Source organism: Colobus angolensis, unplaced genomic scaffold (genome assembly GCF_000951035.1).
Source record: "Colobus angolensis palliatus isolate OR3802 unplaced genomic scaffold, Cang.pa_1.0 Scaffold73, whole genome shotgun sequence".
Taxonomy (NCBI): domain Eukaryota; kingdom Metazoa; phylum Chordata; class Mammalia; order Primates; family Cercopithecidae; genus Colobus; species Colobus angolensis.
In genome coordinates, this window is record NW_012121043.1 from 5513560 (window position 1) to 5534535 (window position 20976).

At 35.2% G+C, this 20976-nt stretch overlaps 2 protein-coding genes across 4 annotated transcripts in view; one reads left to right on the forward strand and one right to left on the reverse strand.

Moving 5' to 3' along the window:
• Positions 1-20976, reverse strand: part of CGGBP1 (CGG triplet repeat binding protein 1) — a 96236-nt gene that overhangs the window by 46678 nt on the left and 28582 nt on the right. The gene's annotated exons all lie outside the window — the stretch shown is intronic.
• Positions 1-20976, forward strand: part of LOC105501644 (zinc finger protein Rlf) — a 78454-nt gene that overhangs the window by 39392 nt on the left and 18086 nt on the right. Inside the window, exon 3 of the mRNA XM_011927658.1 lies at positions 15657-15738. Coding sequence (XP_011783048.1) covers positions 15657-15738 — 82 coding nt within the window. The remainder of the gene's footprint in view (positions 1-15656; positions 15739-20976) is intronic.

The following is a 20976-nucleotide window of genomic DNA, read 5'->3' on the forward strand; positions in this document are numbered from 1 at the left end:
AATTATAAACCAATATCCCTGATGAACACTGATGCAAAAATCCTCAATAAAATACCGGCAAACCGAATCCAGCAGCACATCAAAAAGCTTATCCACCACGATCAAGTTGGCTTTATCCCTGAGATGCGAGGCTCATTCACCATAAGCAAATCAATAAACGTAATCCATCATATAAACAGAACCAAAGACAAAAACCACATGATTATCTCAATAGATGCAGAAAAGGCCTTTTTACAAAATTCAACAGCCTTTCATGCTAAAAACTCTCAATAAACTAGGTATTGATGGAACCTGTCTCAAAATACTAAGAGCTATTTATCACAAACCCACAGCCATTATCATACTGAATGGGCAAAGACTGGAAGCATTCCCTTTGAAAACTGGCACAAGACAGGGATACCCTCTCTCACCGCTCCTATTCATCATAGTGTTGGAAGATCTGGCCAGGGCAATCAGGCCGGAGAAAGAAAGAAAGTGTATTCAATTAGGAAAAGAAGAAGTCAAATTGTCCCTGTTTGCAGATGACATGATTGTATATTTAGAAAACCCCATCATCTCAGCCCCAAATCTTCTTAAGCTGATAAGCAACTTCATCAAAGTCTCAGGATACAAAATCAATGTACAAAAATCACAAGCATTCCTATACACCAGTAACAGACAAACAGAGAGCCAAATCATGAGTGAACTCCCATTCACAATTGCTTCAAAGAGAATAAAATACCTAGGAATCCAACTTACAAGGGATGTGAAGGACCTCTTCAAGAAAAACTACAAACCACTGCTCAATGAAATAAAAGAGGACACAAACAAATGGAAAAACATTCCATGCTCATGGAGAGGAAGAATCAATATCATGAAAATGGCCATACTTCCCAAGGTAATTTATAGATTCAGTGCCATCCCCATTAAGCTACCAATGACTTTCTTCACAGAATTGGAAAAAACTACTTTAAAGTTCATATGGAACCAAAAAACAGCCCTCATTGCCAAGACAATCCTAAGCCAAAAGAACAAAGCTGGAGGCATCACACTACCTGACTTCAAACTATACTACAAGGCTACAGTAACCAAAACATCATGGTACTGGTACCAAAACAGAGATACAGAGCAGTGGAACAGAACAGAGCCCTCAGAAATAATACCACACATCTACAACCATCTGATTTTGACAAGCCTGACAAAAATCAGAAATGGGGAAAGGTTTCCCTATTTAATAAATGGTGCTAGGAAAACTGGCTAGTCATATGTAGAAAGCTGAAATTGGATCCCTTCCTTACACCTTATACAAAAATTAATTCAAGATGGATCAAACACTTAAATGTTAGACTTAAAACCATAAAAACCCTAGAAGAAAACGTAGGCAATACCATTCAGGTCATAAGCATGGGCAAGGACTTCATGACTAAAACACCAAAAGCAATGGCAACAAAAGCCATCTAATTAAACTAAAGAGCTTCTGCACAGCAAAAGAAACTACCATCAGAGTGAACAGGCAACCTACAGAATGGGAGAAAATTTTTACAATCTACCCATCTGACAAAGGGCTAATATCCAGAATCAACAAAGAACTTAAACAAATTTACAAGAAAAAATCAACCTCATCAGAAAGTGAGTAAGGATATGAACAGTGTGGTGATTCCTCAAGGATCTAGAATTAGAAATACCATTTGACCCAGCCATCCCATTACTGGGTATATACCCAAAGGATTATAAATCATGCTGCTATAAAGACACATGCACATGTATGTTTATTGTGGCACTATTCACAATAGCAAAGACTTGGAACCAAACCAAATGTCCATCAATGATAGACTGGATTAAGAAAATGTGGCACATATACACCATGGAATACTATGCAGCCATAAAAAAGGATGAGTTCATGTCCTTTCTAGGGACATAGATAAAGCTGGAAACCATCATTCTGAACAAATTATCGCAAGGAGAGAAAACCAAACACCGCATGTTCTCACTCATAGGTGGGAATTGAACAATGAGAACACTTGGACACAGGGTGGGGAATATCACACAGCGGTTGCTGGGGTGGGGTGGGGAAAGCAGGGAGGGACAGCATTAGGAGATATACCTAGTGTAAATGACAAGTTAATGGGTGCAGCACACCAACATGGCACATGTATACATATGTAACAAACCTGCATGTTGTGCACATGCACCCTAGAACTTGAAGTATAATGAAAAAAAAACTTTATTATGACAATTTTCAAATATACTTGAAAGTAAAAGTAGTAGAAGCAACTATCACCCAGCTTCAACAGTTACCAGTATATTGTCAATCTTGTTTCAGGTATATTTTCCCACTGCTAGTTATCTTTTTTTTATGTAAAGCTTTATTAAACAGTATAAATTCCATATAATTCACCCATTGTCAGTTTATAATTCAGTGATTTTTTGGTAAGTTTTATAGAGTTACGCAACCATTACCACAATCCAGTTTTTCATTTTTATCTCCCCAGAAAGCTCCCTCATGCACATTTGCCGTCAGTCCCCAGTGCCTACCCAGTCCAAGGCAACTCCTGCTCTGCTTTCTGTCTCTATAGAGTTGTGATTTCTAGACATTTCATATAAATGATATCATACAATATGTAGTCTTTTGGATACTTTCACTTAGAGCAAGTGAAAATATTGAAAAATAGTTTTGTGAAATAGTCATGTAAAATAGTCTTTTAAATGACTATTTTTCGCTTAGAATAATGTTCTTGAGGTTTACCTATGTTATAGCATTTATCAGTAGCTCATTCCTTTTTTTGCTGCATAGATTCCAGTATATGGATATATTACATTTTATTTGTGCATTCAGGAATTGATGGCTGCTCAAATTACTTCCAGTTTTGGGCTATGAACATGTGTGTATGTGTTTTAATGTGGCCACATCTTTTCATTTCTTTTAGGTAGATACCTAGGCATAGAATTGTCAGATGTATGATTAGTTTATGTTTAGCATGTTGTAAAACTGCTACTCTATATCCAAAGTGACTGTACGATTACAATTCTAACCAATTTCCTATCGAGGTAGCTGTTTCTTTACATCTTCACTAATAACGTTTTTATCTTTTTCATAAAAACCATTCTAATGGTTGCACAGTAGAATCTCATTTTAGTTTTAATTTGCATTTCCTCAGCGCTGTCATTGGTAAGCATCTTTTTGTGTGCTTTGCTATTTACATTTTCTTTGACAAAATCTATCAATTTTTTTGCCCATTTTTAAATTGTATTATTTGTCATCTTACTGAGCTCTAAGAATTCTTTATGTATTCTGGATATACACTCTTTATCAGATACATGATTTGTGATTTATCCCACTGTATATCTTGTCTTTTCATTTTCTTATTGGTGTCTTTTGAAGTTTATTGCTGGTTTTAAGAAATTTGGTTGTAATGTGTTTTGTGTCATTTTCTTCATGTTTCTTGATTTTAAGCTTCTTGGATCTGTGGGCTTATATTTTTTGTCAGCTTTTGGAAATTTCCTCAAAGAACTTTTTTCAGAAACCACTATTATGTTTTCTTCAGGGATGCTACCTGAAGGGGAACAACAGCTGTCGTGCAGCTCATTAATAGCTCTAATTGTTTTTTGTCTTTCTCTTTTATTTTAAATAGTTTTCTATTGCTATACCTTTGTTTTCCCATTATATATTATCTTCTATAATGTCAAATTTGCTGTTAATACCATACAATGTATTCTTCATTTCAGACATTATGTTTTTTATGTGCAAAAGCTTGATGAAGTTCTTTTGTTTCTTCCATTTATTTACCTAACATGGTTAATCTTTTCTCTACCACTGGGGTTCACAAACTATGGCCCATGGGCCAAATCCTGAAATAATATCTGGCAATTCAGTCTCTACTCTAAACCCAATATAATAGTGCAAGAATTTGAAGCCAGCGGTGCACTGAATGTCATGATAGCAACAACAAAACCCATACTCAGTTTAACTTCTGATTGGTTTTACTTATATGCTCCACAATAAAGCCCTAGCAGAAGAAAAGACATGCTTCTTTCTAGGCATAAATGCTGTTTACCTCAACCTCTACTGTCTTTTTTTTTTTCTTTTTTTAAATAGTAATTTCAACTTTTAGTTTACATTCCGGAAGTATGTGTGCCAGTTTGTTGTATGGGTATACTGCTGAGGTTTGGGATATGAATGATCCCATAACCCAGGTGGTAAACATAGTAACCATTAGTTATTTTTTAAATCTTACCCCCTGCCCCACTAGTAGTCTCCAGTGTCTGTTGTGCCATCTTCATGTCTATGAGTACAAAATGTTTAGCTCCCACTTATAAGTGAGAACATGTGTTATTTGGTTTTCTGCTCATGCGTTAATTCACTTAGGATAATGGCCTTATATAATGAAGCCCAGCTTTCAAAAACCAGAAATTATAGACACATTAAAAAAAAAAAAAAAAGAACCACTATTAAGAGATAAAGCAATCAGTAAAGCCAGATCCAGATATAAAGGCTATTGTGGAAAAGACAGAATACATTTGAGCAGACTGGAAATTTCGGCACAGAGATGGAAACGTTAGGGAAGATTCAAATGGAAATTCTGGAAATACACACAGTAACAGATGAAGAATGGCTAAGACCTTCAGATTCCTTAGCAGACCTAATGCAGCTAAAGAAAGAATGAACCTTGAATGTAGATTCATAGAAATACCCAAACTAAAAGGCAAGGAGAAACAGAACAGAGTGTCTAAGAATTTAGGAAAATCTAAAACTGTCTACTAGAATCTCAGAAGAAGATAAAATGAGGCAGAATAAATATTGACAAAATAATAGCATGAATTTTCTTAAAATAATGAAAAGGATCCAACTACAGAAACTAGAACACAAGTAGGTCAAGGTAACAAGAGAAAAAAAAGACATTATCTAAAGAAGAGTGAAGATAATGTGTAGCAGACATCTCTTCAGAAATTGCAAGCCAAAACACAATGAGGTGACAACTTTAAAGTGATGAAAGAAAAAAGAAGTATTAACTTTTTTTTTTTTTTTTTTGAGATAGAGTCTTGCTCTGTCTCCCAGGGTAGAGTGCATTGGTGCCATCTTGGCTCACTGCAACCTCTGCCTCTCAGGTTCAAACCATTCTCCTGCCTCAGTCTCCCAAGTAGCTGGGATTACAGGCGCCCGCCACTATGTCTGGCTAATTTTTATATTTTTAGTAGAGACGGGGTTTTGTCATGTTGGCCAGGCTGGTCTCAAACTCCTGACCTTAGGCAATCCACCCGCCTCAGCCTCTGCTGGGATTACAGGCATGAGCCATCACACCTGGCCAGACTTTCAGTTTGAGAAAATATATTTCTAAAGTAAAAGAGAGAGATGTATCTAGAGAGATGTATCTAATCAAAAACTGAGGTAATTCATTTCTGGCAGGCCTGAACTACAAAAAACGTTAAAGGGAGTTCCATAAGCAGCACCAGATGCTAGACAGAAATTTGGATGTATCTAAGGAAATAGAGCTGAAAATGGTAAATAAAAACTGAAGATAAATATCAAATTAAATTTTTCTGATTTTTCAACACTGTAAAATGTAACTGATGGTCTAAAGCAGGGGTTGACAAAACAGTTTTTAAAAGGGCTATTTTAGACTCATGGACCCTAGTGTCTCTGTTTGTAAACTCAACTTTGCTCTTGTAGCAAGAAAGCAGCCATAAACACTACATAAATGAATCGATAGGGTTGTGTTTCAACACAATTTTTATAGAAACTGGCAGGCAGCCTATAGGCCATATATTCCAGATGCCAGGAATAAAGCAAAAATTATAATGAAATATTATTGGTCTGTAGCATATTTAAAATCAAATGAATGACAAAAATAGCACATAGGTTATTATACCTAAAGCACCATAATATTATTTGAGATTAGGCTGGGATTTTTAAAGACATACATATTTGTAAACTCTGGAGTAACCGCTAAAAACAGGTGGATGTGTTAAGCCAAAGTGGACACTAAATGGAATCTTAAAATTGCTCAATCCCAAAGAAGGTGAAAGAAGAGGTCAAACAGAACAATGAATAAACAGAACAAAGGAAGCTATTAAGATGATAGGTTTTGGCCGGGCGCGGTGGCTCAAGCCTGTAATCCCAGCACTTTGGGAGGCCGAGACGGGCGGATCACAAGGTCAGGAGATCGAGACCATCCTGGCTAACCCGGTGAAACCCCGTCTCTACTAAAAAATACAAAAAACTAGCCGGGCGAGGTGGTGGGCGCCTGTAGTCCCAGCTACTCGGGAGGCTGAGGCAGGAGAATGGCGTAAACCTGGGAGGTGGAGCTTGCAGTGAGCGGAGATCCAGCCACTGCACTCCAGCCTGGGTGACAGAGCAAGACTCTGTCTCAAAAAAAAAAAAAAGAAAAAAAAAAAGATGATAGGTTTTAATCTAAGCATATCAAAAATTACATAAAATTTAGCCAGGCACGGTGGCTCACGCCTATAATCCCAGCACTCTGGAAGGCCAAGGCGGGCAGATTACTTTAGGCCAGAAGTTCAAGACCAGCCTGGCCAACATTGTGAAACCCTGTCTCTACTAAAAATACCAAAAATTAGCCGGGTGTGTTGGTACACGCCTGTAATCCCAGCTACTCGGGAGACTGAGGCACAAGAATTGCTTGAACCCAGGAGGTGGAGGTAGCAGTGAGCTGAGCCATACCACTGCACTCCAGCCTGAGCAAGAGAGCAAGACTCAATTTCAGAAAACAAACATAAATTACATAACATTCAAATGGTCTGTGCCTATTAAAGACAGGAATTCGGTTGACAGAAAAGCAAGGTCCAGCTAACAGATAACATATCCATGCCCCCATGCCCTTTTTTAGATAAACAGATACATACATTTTTCCACCCTGCTTTTTTTACTTAGTATTATATCTTGGAGATCACTCCACAGTGATACAGACTATTCCAAATTCATTTTTTACAATTTGTAGTATTCTGTGGATTCTATGAATTCTATTGTGTTGATGTAGCATAGTTTAGTCAATTTGGGTCGTTTACATTCTTTTCCTGTTATAAATAGTGCTACAGTTAATATTCTTTTGGATACCTCTTTTTGAATTTTTGCCAGATTTTGGGGGTAGGTTCCTAAATTGTAATGTTGCTAAATATGCCCAGTGTTCCTTCCATAGCGCTTGTACCATTTTGCATTACTACCCACAAAATCTGGCCTTGTATACCTCTGACCTCGTCACAATTTATTCTGTCAATCTTTTGATTTTTTTTTTGACTGAACTAATAATGAGAAATGGCATCTTGGTGTATTTTTAATATGTATTTTTCTTATTGTGACTGAAGTTTGAATATCTTTTTTTTCACATCCTTTGGTATGCTTTATCCCCCCAAAACTCATGTTGCAATTTAATTGGAATTGTAACAGCATTAAGAGGTGGGACCTTTGAGAGGTGATTAGGCCATGAGGGCCTGCCCCCTCATAGGTGGTATTAATGCTGTTATAAAAGGGTGAGTTTGGCCCCTTTTTGCCGCTTGGCCCTTCCACCTTCTGCCATGTAATGATCTAGTCTTCTCCTCTCCAGAGGATGTAGCATTCACCGTACCATCTTCTCGGAAGAGAAGGGCCTCACCAGACACCAAACCTGTTGGTGCTCTGATGAGCTGCCAGAACTGGGAGTCAGGTAAGTTTCTCTTCATTATAAATTACTCAGTCTCAGGTGTTCTGTTACAGCTGCACAAATGGGCTAGGATGTTCTTGAAGACCATTTGTGTTTGCTTTTCCATGAGCTATCTGAGTATATGTCAATCCTATTTCCTATAAATTAGTTGGACTTTTTCTTCTCATTATTGTTATAGACATATTAAGTTCTTCCTGTGGTGTAAGTTAAAAATGTATATTTTTTCATTTATCTTTTTTTTTTTGGAAGACAGAGTCTCACTCTGTCTCCCAGGTTGGATTGCAGTGGTGTGATCTTGGCTCACTGCAGCCTCCACCTCCTGGATTCAAGCAATTCTCCTGCCTCAGCCTCAGGAGTAGCTGAGATTACACATGTGTGCAGCTACCCCCAGCTAATTGTATTTTTTGTAGAGACAAGGTTTCATCATGTTGGCCAGGCTGGTCTCAAACTCCTGAACTCAATTGATCTGCCCGCCTCGGCCTCACACCTCAATCCCAGAGTGCTGGGATTATAGGTGTGAGCCTCTGGGCTCGGCCCTTTTTTTCATTTATCTTTTGCTTTGCATGTGATATTAATCTGTTTAATGCTTTTTTAAGCCATGTAGATTTTTAAAATGTAATTAAAATATATTAATGTTCCCCTATTGCTTCTGAGTTTCTTATCATATCTAAGAAACATTTCTCAGTAACCAAGTTATATAAGGATTTTTTTTCTGATATTTGTGCTGTATAATTTTTAACATTTGGCTGTCCAGTATGAAGAAGTGAATTTTTCCCTGATTTGAGATGAGATGCTGTTTTTATCATATACTAAATTTTCACATACAATTATGGTCTCTTTTTGGATTTTCTATTTTGTTTCATTAGCCTATTTGTCTGTTCGTGAGCCAACACAATGCTGATTTAATTATGGAGGCTTTACAAAATGTAATATTGGCTAGTCCCTTTTCATTTCTCCTGTTGTTTCATGTTTCCTAGATACTCAATGTTGTAATGAAATTGTCTACCCCCAGAAAAACTTGAAGATACTTTTACTGTATGTAAATGTGTAAATTAGTTAAGGGGAATTTAGCTCTTAACTTATTGAGGTACACACTTTATATACTTTATGTTCCTCCGGTAAAATGACATTGGAACACTAATGCTGAATGAATGCTTATATGTTGTTGATGTCATGTGTTTTTGCTCTATTTTTGAAGCCCAGATGAGATTATTTTTATTAGTACTTCAAATTGCCAAAATTCTTTAGCCTATATATTTACTGATTAGCATCTTAGACCTTTCTTTCCAATTTAATTTCCCATGTTTTTGTAAACAATCTATATCTTCCTCTGTTTATCCACTGCTCTTTATTGGTATTTTATAGTTTATTATGATTAGCTAGATGTATAATTATTTTATTTACCTCTGTTCACATTTTCTGGGCTCTCCTGAATCTATGGATTCAGATTTTTCATCAGTTGTGAAAAATTCTTGTCCAGTTAATGTCTTAGCCACATTTCTTATTTCCCTTTTAGAACTATGATTAAACATGTGTACTCCACCTCTGTGTTCCTTAATTCTTGCTTCTTGTGTTTTCCATTTCTTTTTCTTTCGGTAGGTACTCTGGATAATTTTTTCAGTGTATCAATTTTTTCTTCAGGTGTATCTAATCGTCCATAAAATCTGCCTACTGACTTTTAATTTCAATGATTTTATTATTTCTGGAAGCATTTTGACTACTGATAATTTTACCTTGTTCTTTATATTTTCAATGTCATCATTTCTTAAACTATATAATACTCTTATTTTGTATTCTCTATGATTTTAATAAAGTCTCTGTGACTAATGTTCTTTTGGCCTTGTTCATAGTGCTGTGTTTCCTTGTATGTTGTGGTTTTTATTGTTGTTATCATGATTATTTTTGTTTATATTGTGAGTTTGTATTGTCTAGAATAAATTTATCTGTGGTAATTGAAGCCCTGATTGAAAGAATTTGCATTTGTTTTTGTCAGGTGCCTGGAGATATTACTAGCTTGGGACCAATATTAACTAAATTCTTCGCTTGAGAATATTTTGACCATGTAGGTATATGAATTCAGGTCACAACCTACAAGAGAAGATTTTCAAAGTAGTTTTTGTTTTTTTTTTTTTTTTCTACTTAGCTCCAAGTCCACACTGGCAGTTTTCCTTCCAGTCTAGAAATGTGGGGAAGAATATACTGGTGTAGCTATTTGAATTTTTAGCCAAGGCAAGCTCATTTTAATTGCTTTCAGAGGGAGAATCATCAAAGGTACCTAGTGACTCATACTATGGAAAATACAATGTACAGTTTCTTTAGTTTTGTCTGTACAGTAGTCTCCCCTCATCTGTGGATTCACTTTCTGCGGTTTGTTATCCATAGTCAACTATGGTCCAAAAATGTTAAATAGAATATTCCAGAAATAATACATTTTAAAATTACAGGCCATTCTGAGTAGCATGATGAAATCTCACACCGTCCCAACTAGGATGTGAATTATCCCTTTCTTTAGTGTATCTACACTGTATACGCTACCTGCCCATTAGTCTTTTCGTAGCCCTCTAGGTTATCAGATCAACTATCATGAGTATCACAGTGTTTGTGTTTAAGTAACCCTTATTTTACTTAATAATGGCCCCAAAGCCAAGAGTAGTGATGCCGGTAATTCATATATGCCAAAGAGAAGCTATCAAGTGCTTCAATTGAAAAGGTGAAAGTTCTCAACTTCAGAAAAAAAAATTGTATGCTGAGGTTGCTAACATCTCACAGTGAGAACAAATTTCCTATCTCTGAAATTGTGAGGGACAAAGAAATTCATGCTAGTTTTGTTGTCCCACCTCAAACTGCAAAATTTAAAGCCACACAGTGTATGTTAAGGTGCTTAGTTAAGATGGAAAAGGCGTTACATTTGTGAGTGGGAGATATGAACAGAAACATGTTCAAATTGATGAAAATTGGGTTAGGTACTATCCATGGTTTAAGCCATCCAGTGGAAGCGAAGGGGTCTGGTAATATCCCCTGTGGATTGGTGGGCACTTGTGTGTGTGTGTGTGTGTGTGTGTGAACAAAATGTTAACTTTTTCCTCCCTCGGTAAAGATGTTACTGAAGAAAGTATTTTGAAGATGAAGTGCATTGGAATAGTTGAGTATGTCAACGTTACCCACAATCAAATGCTCTTTGTTACTGTTAAGTAGGACTGAATAGAAATTTCTGTGAGATAACAAAGCTTCAGTTAGTATATATAGAAAAGTTGTTAAAAGTTGAGTGGTTTAAATAAAATGTGGGTAAAAGTTTATTATATTTATTGTTTGTCTCACGTAGAGTAGACCTAATTTTCCTTTACTTAAATTGGTTAAGTGGATTTCTTTTATTTGGATAGTTAAGTATCATATTTAGTGGAATTTTCCTATGGTAGATAAATGCACAAATCTTTCTTTTATTTTAGTGTAAAAATTACTAATATGCTACAGAAATCCAAAAAAGAATAATAATTCTGGTTATCACTCTCAAACACTCTATGTCTGTCTGTGTGTTTTAGGGAAGCCTGGTACCTTATTACCGTTTGTAATACAGTCATATGTCACAGAATGACGTTTTGGTCAATGACTGACCACATATATGACAGTGGTCCCATAAGATTATAATAGCGTACTTTTACTGTACCTTTTCTGTGTTTAGATATACAAATACTTAACCATTGTGTTACAGCTGCATATAACATTCAGTATACAAATGTGCTGAACAAGTTTGTAGCCTAAGAGCAATAGGCTGTATATCATATAGCTTAGATGTATAGTAGGCTATACCAGCTAGGTTTGTATAAGCACACTCTGATGTTTGCACAATGACACAGTTGCCTAAGGATGCATTTCTCGAATGTATCCCTTTCAGTAAGTGATGCATAACTGTATATAGGAAAATATAGTCTGAATTCCTAGCATCCAAATGACAAAATCAGTCTGTTTCATAAATAGGGACTTTAGTAGTACTCTAGTTATTTGCTTGCATAGCAAATAGGAAGATACTGATTGATGAAAAGCAAGTAAGTATGATTATGTATCATAGATTTTTTAAAAATTCAAAACACATATCATTTAGCATGTATTTGTCCTACTACAAATTATGTTTGTCTGTATATACAGTTGACCCTTGAACAGTGCAGGGGTTGGGGTGCTGACCACCCTCCCCCATGCAGTCATATTCACATACAACTTTTGACTCCCCTAGAATTTAAGTACTAATAGCCTGCTGTTGGTAGGGAGCCTCACCAATAATATAGAGCATTGGTGCACACACATGTTGTATGTTATATGTATAATACACTGAATTCTTATAATAAAGGAAGCTAGAGAATAAGTGTTACTAAGAAAACTATAAAGAAAAGAAAATATATTCATTCTTCATTAAGTGGAAGAGGATCATTATAAAGGTCTTCATCCTTGTTTTCATGTTGAATTTGCTGAGGAAGAGGAAGAAGAGGGGTTAATCTTGCTGTCTCAGGGTTAGCACAAGTCTGAGTTTGTTTATAAGTAGACCTGCACAGTTTAAATCCATGTTATTCAAGGAGGAACTGTAAATCATTTTGTTTGGGAATATCCTGGATAATTATTTCAATTTAGGTAAATGAACTGTACATAACTTATAATTTGGACTCAAATTTTTTATAAATGTATAAACTATTAACATATTAAAACATGGTAAAAATGTATTAAACACATTTATTGTAGAAACATATTAAACATATTCAACATGAAAAACTGATAAATATGATACAATAATAAATTTTTGGAAAGAAATCTTTTGATGAGTTTAATCAGATATTTTTAAAAAATCTTTATAGTTTAAAAATAATTAGTCTGTTACATTTCAACAAAACTGACATGTATAGCTGAGCAGAACAAACCTCTGAAGATCTTGTGTTTCCTTATAGATTGTTGAAGAAAATCTGGAGGGTGACATGTTAATAAATAATGGTTGTACTATGTTATTAATCAGCAAATACCTATAGCACTAAGTGCCAGGAATTATGCCAAGTGCTTTTCAAGAGGTGGTTACTAATATTATTACTTGTGTTTTATAAATAAAGAAACTGAAGCATTGAGATATTAAGTAACTTGCCCAGGGATACTCATCAATTAAGTAGTGGAGCTGAGATTCAAACCTAAACACCTAGACCATGGGTCTGTAAAGGACCAGATACTAAATATTATAGGCTCTCTGCCTACAATAGGTCTGTGTTGTCACTGGTCAACTCTACCACTGTGGTATGAAAGCAGCTATAGTCAATATGTAAATAAATGGATATGACTGTGTTCCAATAATACCTTATATATTGGCACTGATCATTGTATTTCATGTAATTTTCACCCACCATGAAATACTATTCTTTTGACTTAAAAAAATTTAAATATGGCTAACCATTCATATCTCATGTACTGTACAAAAACTGGCCTTCCTCGGGCCAGATTTGGCCTGTGAGCAGTAGTTTACTAGCCTTGCTGTAGGCTGTTACTTCTTATGGGCTTCTACTTTATACTATTTTGGACTCATTCAGTCTGCACCCTACAGAGTTTTCTTCCATAAGGAGGGCTACACAAGTTGATCTCTAAACATTTAGTTGATTATTTATACAGTCAATAGGAAATACAACAGGTTGGAAACAAGAGGTTTCTAATTCTACATATATTTCACTTTCTTATAGTAATTTCAGCCTTTTCTTACTTCATAAATACTTGCTGTCTTCCTTAAAACTTCCTCTAAGGAAAAGGTTTGATGTGTTTTGCCTTTATTTACTGTTACTTTGCATGTGGTTTTTCTCTCTTTAATATCATCATCATGGAGTTGGACCATGTTATTTAGATAACTGGTAGTGGGGCATGCACACTACCATCTGTGCTTTAGATGGTACAGTCCAAACAGCAGTTTGTAAAGTTGGTGAGTAGTGGGTTCATTTCTGTTTTAGGAACATAATAACTGCTGTGTTGAACATGGATTTTGAGTAAGTATGGAATGTCTAGAGTGGAGGTCCATTAGATGTTTAAAGATGAGATAGATGTGAATTAGTGCTTTGTTACTAGGAATAGAGAAGATTCCAGAGGTACTTTTTGTTGGACTGTTTTATACTTATTAATAGTAAAATGAAAAATTACAAAAGGATTAGTAACAAAAAATAACTCTGCCTTTCATTTCTGACCCTTAGTTCTTATTTGCCCTTTGCAGAGTCAGTTGCTTTGCTGGATATCCTGCTAGATAGTCTGACAATGTACAAACTTTATGTATTGCTGTATATGTTCCCTCTACCCCTTGACCCCTCACCTCCATTCCCATTTACACAAAGATAATGTAATGAATATATATCTCTGTGTCTTTGCTTAACAATATATCTTGGAATTTTTTTATTCATATAGATGTAGCTATATTCTCACTAATGTTCCATTAATATCTGTATTATATTTCATTGTATGGATATATTTAATTTACCTAGTACCCTATGGTAGATATTTCCAGAATATTTCCAGTTTTTTGCTACTATAAACCATTTGTAATGTATATTGTTGTTTATGTCTTTGAGCTTATATATGTATATTTCGAGGATGAAATTTCTATAAGTAGAACTGCTAGGTCAAATGGTATGTGTACCTTTTAAATTGTGATGAGTATAGGAACATTTACATTCCCTTCAACAAGATTATCAAGTCCTGTTTCTATACACCAAAGCCACCATAGAATACATCATCTCTTTTATTTTCATAAATATGAGAGGAGAAATGGTATTTCATCTTTATAATTTTGGCCTGACAATGAATAAGAGCATGTTTTTCTATTTGAAAAAAAAAAAACCCACTTGCATTTATTTTCTGTGAAATATTCTCTTGCAGTTTTCTACTAGGTTATTGACTTTTTATTTTTTTAACCTAACTTGTAGAAGCATTTAAATTAAGGAAATCATCAAATAATCTTTCTCCGTGTTATCAGTTTGCTTTGGACTGGTTTTAAGTTTTTTGGTCCGTTGATATTTTAAAATTTGTAGTAGTCAAATTTATAAAAATGTCAGGTTATGGAGTATGGTGATTGTCCTGTAAGTGTGTAACTGTGTAATATTTAGGTCTTTTATATAATTTTAAAAGCATATATATTCTCATAGTTATATTTTATAATTTTAGTCTATTAGTGATTTGTTTTGATTAAAAGCAAAAACCATTTATTAAAAAAACAACTTCAGGTAGTTACACTTGAGGATTCTGCTAGATGAATTAAGATCTAAGATTTAGAGGGATTTGTCACTTGTACTACTTTAGGATTGCTAAACAATAAATAATTTTATAATTTTCCATGCTCATGATTAGGAAATCATTCATGTTCTTTTATGAATCATAAATTATTAAGAGCACATATTTAGTAACAGTATTTCCAAATGATTTATTTAAAAATGAGGAACTACAGAATTTGAGCAATCCTGTTATGAGTGGGATAATCAAGGTAAGCTTAGTGTGAGGAACCATGTGTCATTTATTAGATATAGTTGTTAGTATATGCTATAATAGAAATGTTGGCCAAGAGTTTTATGGTGATTCTCTAACTTATGTTTTTGTGTTAATTTTATACAACTCATATCACCCTGAAAAAAACGAGATTTCGGATTTTCTCTGGAGTCCTATTATATTACGGTGAAGCCGGACTTTGGGTTCATTTTAGATCATCCTTCCATATATAGCTCTATCATTGCTGTGACCTTGTATGCCATTAAATTGTATTGCATTGTGGTCATTAGTAGGCATGAGTAATATAATTGTTTCATTCTATAGTTCTAAAACTGAAGTATATTTCTTTGTATTTTCCTTGAAGGCACTTCTTTTAAAATCTTACAGAAAACATAATATGAATTCTGGTGATCAGTACAATTTTTTTAAACCAAAAAATTTTAAGTCAAATATTTGATATTAGATAACTGTTACTAGTTGATAATCTTTTAATTGGAGCAAAACTCAAAGCAATGAAAGTTATTCACTTACTCTTTCTAGGAGTTTCTTTGAGTTGCTGCTGTTCTTTGGAAGAGACGAGTTTTATGAAGAGCCCTTAAAGGATATTCTTGGATCATTCCAGGTAAAAAACAGTTTACTACTTCACATTTTGTTTACACTTAAAATAGACCATTATGCTCTTGCTAAATACAGCTTATTGGTTATTTATTGCTTATAAGTTTTTAATGGTTGCTAACGTGACAGTGTTTAAGATCCTGTTATTACTGGCTGATAAAGAAAACTCATATAATTAATTTTTAACTGTATTCCCAAGCAGTTCCTAGCTGGAATTCATATTCCACATTTGCTAGAAAAGAGCCTGCTACCACCCTTGTGGATTCCTAGAACTTTCCTTGGTAAAAAACGATTCTTCTTTGCCAGACTTGAAGCAAGCTGTCTATCCCATGCCACTTTTTCCCTAGTCTGTACCTTGATTTTCTTTCTCATAATAGCTTTCCCCAGCTAGGAGGCAGAAGATTTTTTTTTTTTTCGGGCACCTGGTGTAGGAGAGAGGAGAGTAAATTCAGATGGGAATGACAAAAGATTCAAGACCTCTCCTGTAGATGAAAGACATTTGATCTTTTTACTACTTACTGGGAAGCAACCCTGACCCACTCAGTGAAGTAAAGGAAGATGTACTTTGAGCTCCCCCTAGGGGTGAAGTCTCCCTGACCACCCATTTAGAACTGAAATACACAGACAAGGTATCTTGTATTTGTTACCATGGTGTTAAAAGAAAGGCTTATAGACAACCACACTGCTGTATTAGGTACATTATATTGAACATTCTACTTTAACCATTCTTACATTCAGCAAAAGAGGTAAAAATACCTGTTCTCATGGAACTGCTGTTCCAATTAGAGTATATATTCAAGTATTTAAAACTTATTAATTTTCCATTCCATTTTTTTTGGACGCTTGTATTCTCGGTAATCCATTCTTAAAATTTTACTCGGCAAATGTTTATTGAGTCCTCATAGTATGCTTTGCACTAAGGTCTGAGAAAAACAGTAGTGAGCAAAACAGAAAAATCCTCCTATTGTGGAGTTAATAATTCTGGTATAGGGACAGAAAGACAGTCAAACCTTTATAAATGAAAAACTGACAGATTCATTAGAGAAAAATAGAGGAGGATGGGGATAGTGCTGGCATAGTGATATTGGGGAAGGATATTTCAGTATTAAATGGAGAGGTAAAGAAATACCTCATAGAGATGTCAGCTGACCACTGATAATGGGAACCATTGAAATGTTTGGAGTAGACGAGGGACAATATTTAACTTCCACTTTAAATGTATGGAAAACATAACACTAGTGAAGGTACATATCCTTTATTTTTTCCCTTGTAAGCAGGGTGCCCATTCAGTTATCAAAATAATAAATTTTTCAAGGAAAAGTTAACGGTTTTGCATACTTTTCTATCTCCTGTTCTGATCCTTTGACACTCTCTCATCCTGGCTGATTCTAAAGCTCATCTATTAACCCCCCAACCCCACCTTTTAAAAGTCTCTGCCATTTCTGCCACTTTTGTTACTGTGGCTTCTTCCTACTCTGAATTTCCTTGAGCCTGTAACTCCTACCTTCTAGGAGAGGTTTCACCTTTTGCTCTCATGTTATTTTTACTTAGAGAAACATCCTTCATTTGCTGACCAGAGCTTCTGCTGTAAGTGCTTCCTTGGGAACTCAGGAAGGGCCAACATGTAGTCCATCATGTATACCTCCCTAAAACCTTGTATTTTCCAAGCTTACAAATTCTCCAGGCTTTTGACTGACATTGATAATAGTCACTAATAGTGATAAGTGACTAATTCAGTGACAACCCCAAATATCACTTTTTGAAATATTTTTAATATATTGTATTGTGCAAGTACAAACCCTAGCTCCCCAAGTGGTTCATCTCCATACATCTTTCATACAGATTCATACCAGCATAAGATGGTGTTCTTTCTCTTCTCCCATAAGTAGGACAAGCACAATCCTACTCATATTTTAATGTACATAAAGATCACCTGGGGATCTTGTTAAAATTTAGATTATGATTCAGTAGTTGTGGGAGGGGGCCTGAGAGTCTGCATTTCTGATAAGCTCCAAGGTGATATTAATGCTGCTAGCCCCTGAACCACACTTTGAATACTAAGGTATTCTTTGTTGGATTTGAGTTAACTTCTCTTTCCCCTGCTGTATTTCCACCGTGAGTTTACCAGCTTTGCTGCTTACACTGTGTCATCCTGGGCAAGTTTCATAATTTCTGTATCACTTTCTTTATTTGTAAAATGGGGGCAATAACTATACTTGCTGCATAGTAACTTTATGGGTTAAATGAGTAAAGTGCTTGGCATAATTCCTGGCAAAATGATCATGTCACTGTTTTTAAGGTAGGCAGTAGAGCCTGTCTGGTGAAGGGCATGAGTTCTCAAGTCTTACTACCTGGATTTTTATTTTTACAACAATACCAAAACCACGCTATTAGATTTATTATTTTCTTCCATGAATTTCTGATCTCCTAAAATCTCAGTTGTTCAAGTAAAAAGTTTTAACTCTTCTTACCTATAATTTTTCCTCTCTGTTATTTCTAGAAGAAACTTCATTCTTAGAGTCAAATGTTCCATTTACTGGCTTATAAAAGTTTTCTTCTTAGCCTTTTACTTCCAGTAGTTTTGTTTACATTTCTCATATGATGCATCTGCCTCATCATCATTATATCTAGCAGTTTTCGAGATTCCCAATGAAATGACAAAAATAATGTAAAATGAGGGAAAATAATAATGATAAATGCTGGAAACTAGGATGGGAGCTTGATGTCAATTGCTCAGGGATGAAACCAGATTGATGGGGGGGGGGACAAATAATACTTGATTGACTGAATGAGATGAAACAGGGAAATGTGTGAGAGAGGAAAAAATAATACAGAGAGAAAGAGAGAACTTCTAGTAGTATCCAGTCATGTGCTCCCCCCCATCCCATGCTTGTAACAACAAGGGCTGGAGGACATAGCTGGTGGTAGGGATTTGGGTGTGGTCAATCTCATTCTTGTTGCTGCTTCTCAGAAGTGCATCAGGCATGCAGCAGAGCCTAACGGACAGAAATCCTGAGTGACTTTTATATCCACATTAAAAATAAGATATATGGGCTGGGCGTGGTGGTTCACGCCTGTAATCCCAGCACTTTGGGAGGCCGAGACAGGCAGATCACCTGAAGTTGGGAGATCTAGACCAGCCTGACCAACATGGAGAAATCTCATCCCTACTAAAAATACAAAATTAGCAGGTCGTTGTGGCTCATGCCCATAATACCAGCTACTCGGGAGGCTGAGGCAGGAGAATCGCTTGAACCTGGGAGGCAGAGGTTATAGTGAATAGAGATCACACCACTGCACTCCAGCTGGGGCAACAAGAGTGAAACTCTGTCTCAAAAGAAAAAAAATACATATATATACACATATATACACACACACACATATATATGTGTGTGTGTGTGTTGTGTTTGTGTGTGTGTGTGTATATATATATATGGCTTTTCATGAGAGCATTCTTTCCATTGAGAGAATGAGGGTATGACCCAAACTAAATGCAGCCAGCCCCATTACACAGAGGTAAGAAAGTCTCATAAGAGAGGTGTGGTTTTCTTTCACTGAAGCTTCCTCTTTACTCTCTCATAGGCCATGATCTACCAAATTAAACTGTAGTACATATAAACTTTCTCCTTCTCCCTTTGTTTGGGCATGAAGGATTTGACAGAGACTTATTTACCTGCTAGCAAAAGAGTTCTCTTGTTACAGATGTTTTAAGTAAAGATGACTAAAGAGGATAAATACCTCAGTTATCATCAGTTAACTGGAAACATATCTTGTTTAAAAAATTTTTTCTTAAAGGATCTGTACATTTTTGCCAAGGTTGAGTTCATAATATCTTCCATGAATGTAAGTGAAATTGCAAAGAAGGGACAACTCCAAAGTCCCAAAAAGGATATACTTAAATAGCTCAGCAAATACATAATTCTACTTATTTTAAAAAATCAAATAATTTAACTTATAGGCATTCATACATTTTTATAATTTTGAGACTGACAGTCATCTTAAAAATTATTAATCCAATTCCCTTATTTAACATATCTGAAAATTAAGCCCCACCAGAGTTGAGGTTTATAGAAGCAGAATGAGGGCCTAAGTCTTACTCCCAACCCAGCATTCAAATTCTTTCTATGCCATATTCCCTAATCTATTATAAAGATATACTCATATGTTTACAGTAATGTATACGGCTAAAGAACAAGTTTAAATGTTTTATTTATACTGCTATCTTGAGAGCTTTATTGTCTAAGATTTTAAAGCCTTCTAAAGACTGCCTTATTAGGGATGGGGAGGGATGAAGAAACTTTACTTTGCTGATCTGAGTGGTAGTCAACAAAGGCCTAGACTAGAATAGTAATTGTAGAAATGACAAGGAACAAACAAATCAATCAGGAGATGGTGAAGAAAACTGACATGATAATCAATAGAAGACAAACATGAGTTTTATATTCAGCCTCAAACACAAATACAAAAACAAATACCACCTAAGACCAGGGTCTCCAGACTTCTGATATACCATACAGTTTTTAAAATACAGTTTAAGCACATATCCCCTTTATGCATATATTACTTACGCACATGTACTCCTACTATATACGTTATAAAACAAAAGTACATTTAAAAAGTATAAAACTAAAATAACGTTTTAAATTCAACAGTATAAAGTCAGTGACAGTAGTGTGATTATGATGTATTTTTGAAAAATTTTCAAAATTACTGTATCACAGTGATACAGTAATTCAAAGTCAGATGTTAGGTTCAGTTTACTTTGATGTTTGGTCATAAGTTAAAAGGATATTTTTGATAGAAAATTTCTTGTCTGAGCATTAGGACAAGTACCTAATGCATATAGTGCTTAAAACCTAGATGATGGGTTGATAGGTGCAGAAAATCCATGGTACATGTATTCCTATGTAACAAACCTGCATGTTCAGCACATGTATCCCAGAATTTAAAGTTAAATAAATAATAAACCCAAACAAAGATGAGCAAAATTAAAAAAAGGAAAATTTTCTTTTCTGAATCATGATGCTCAGTTTAAAATGCCTTCCGTGAATTATGCAAAATTGGACTACCAAAGTTGTATTCCTAAAGTCAATCCATGTTTTCTTTAATACTAACCACTTTTACCAATGAATTAAAAACTCATTAAAATGCTCTAGTTGAAAATTTTTTCAACAGAAAATTCTTAAGTTTTTTAATGGCATAATAGAAGCATTATAGGTGACATACTGATTTTTGGCAACAGCAA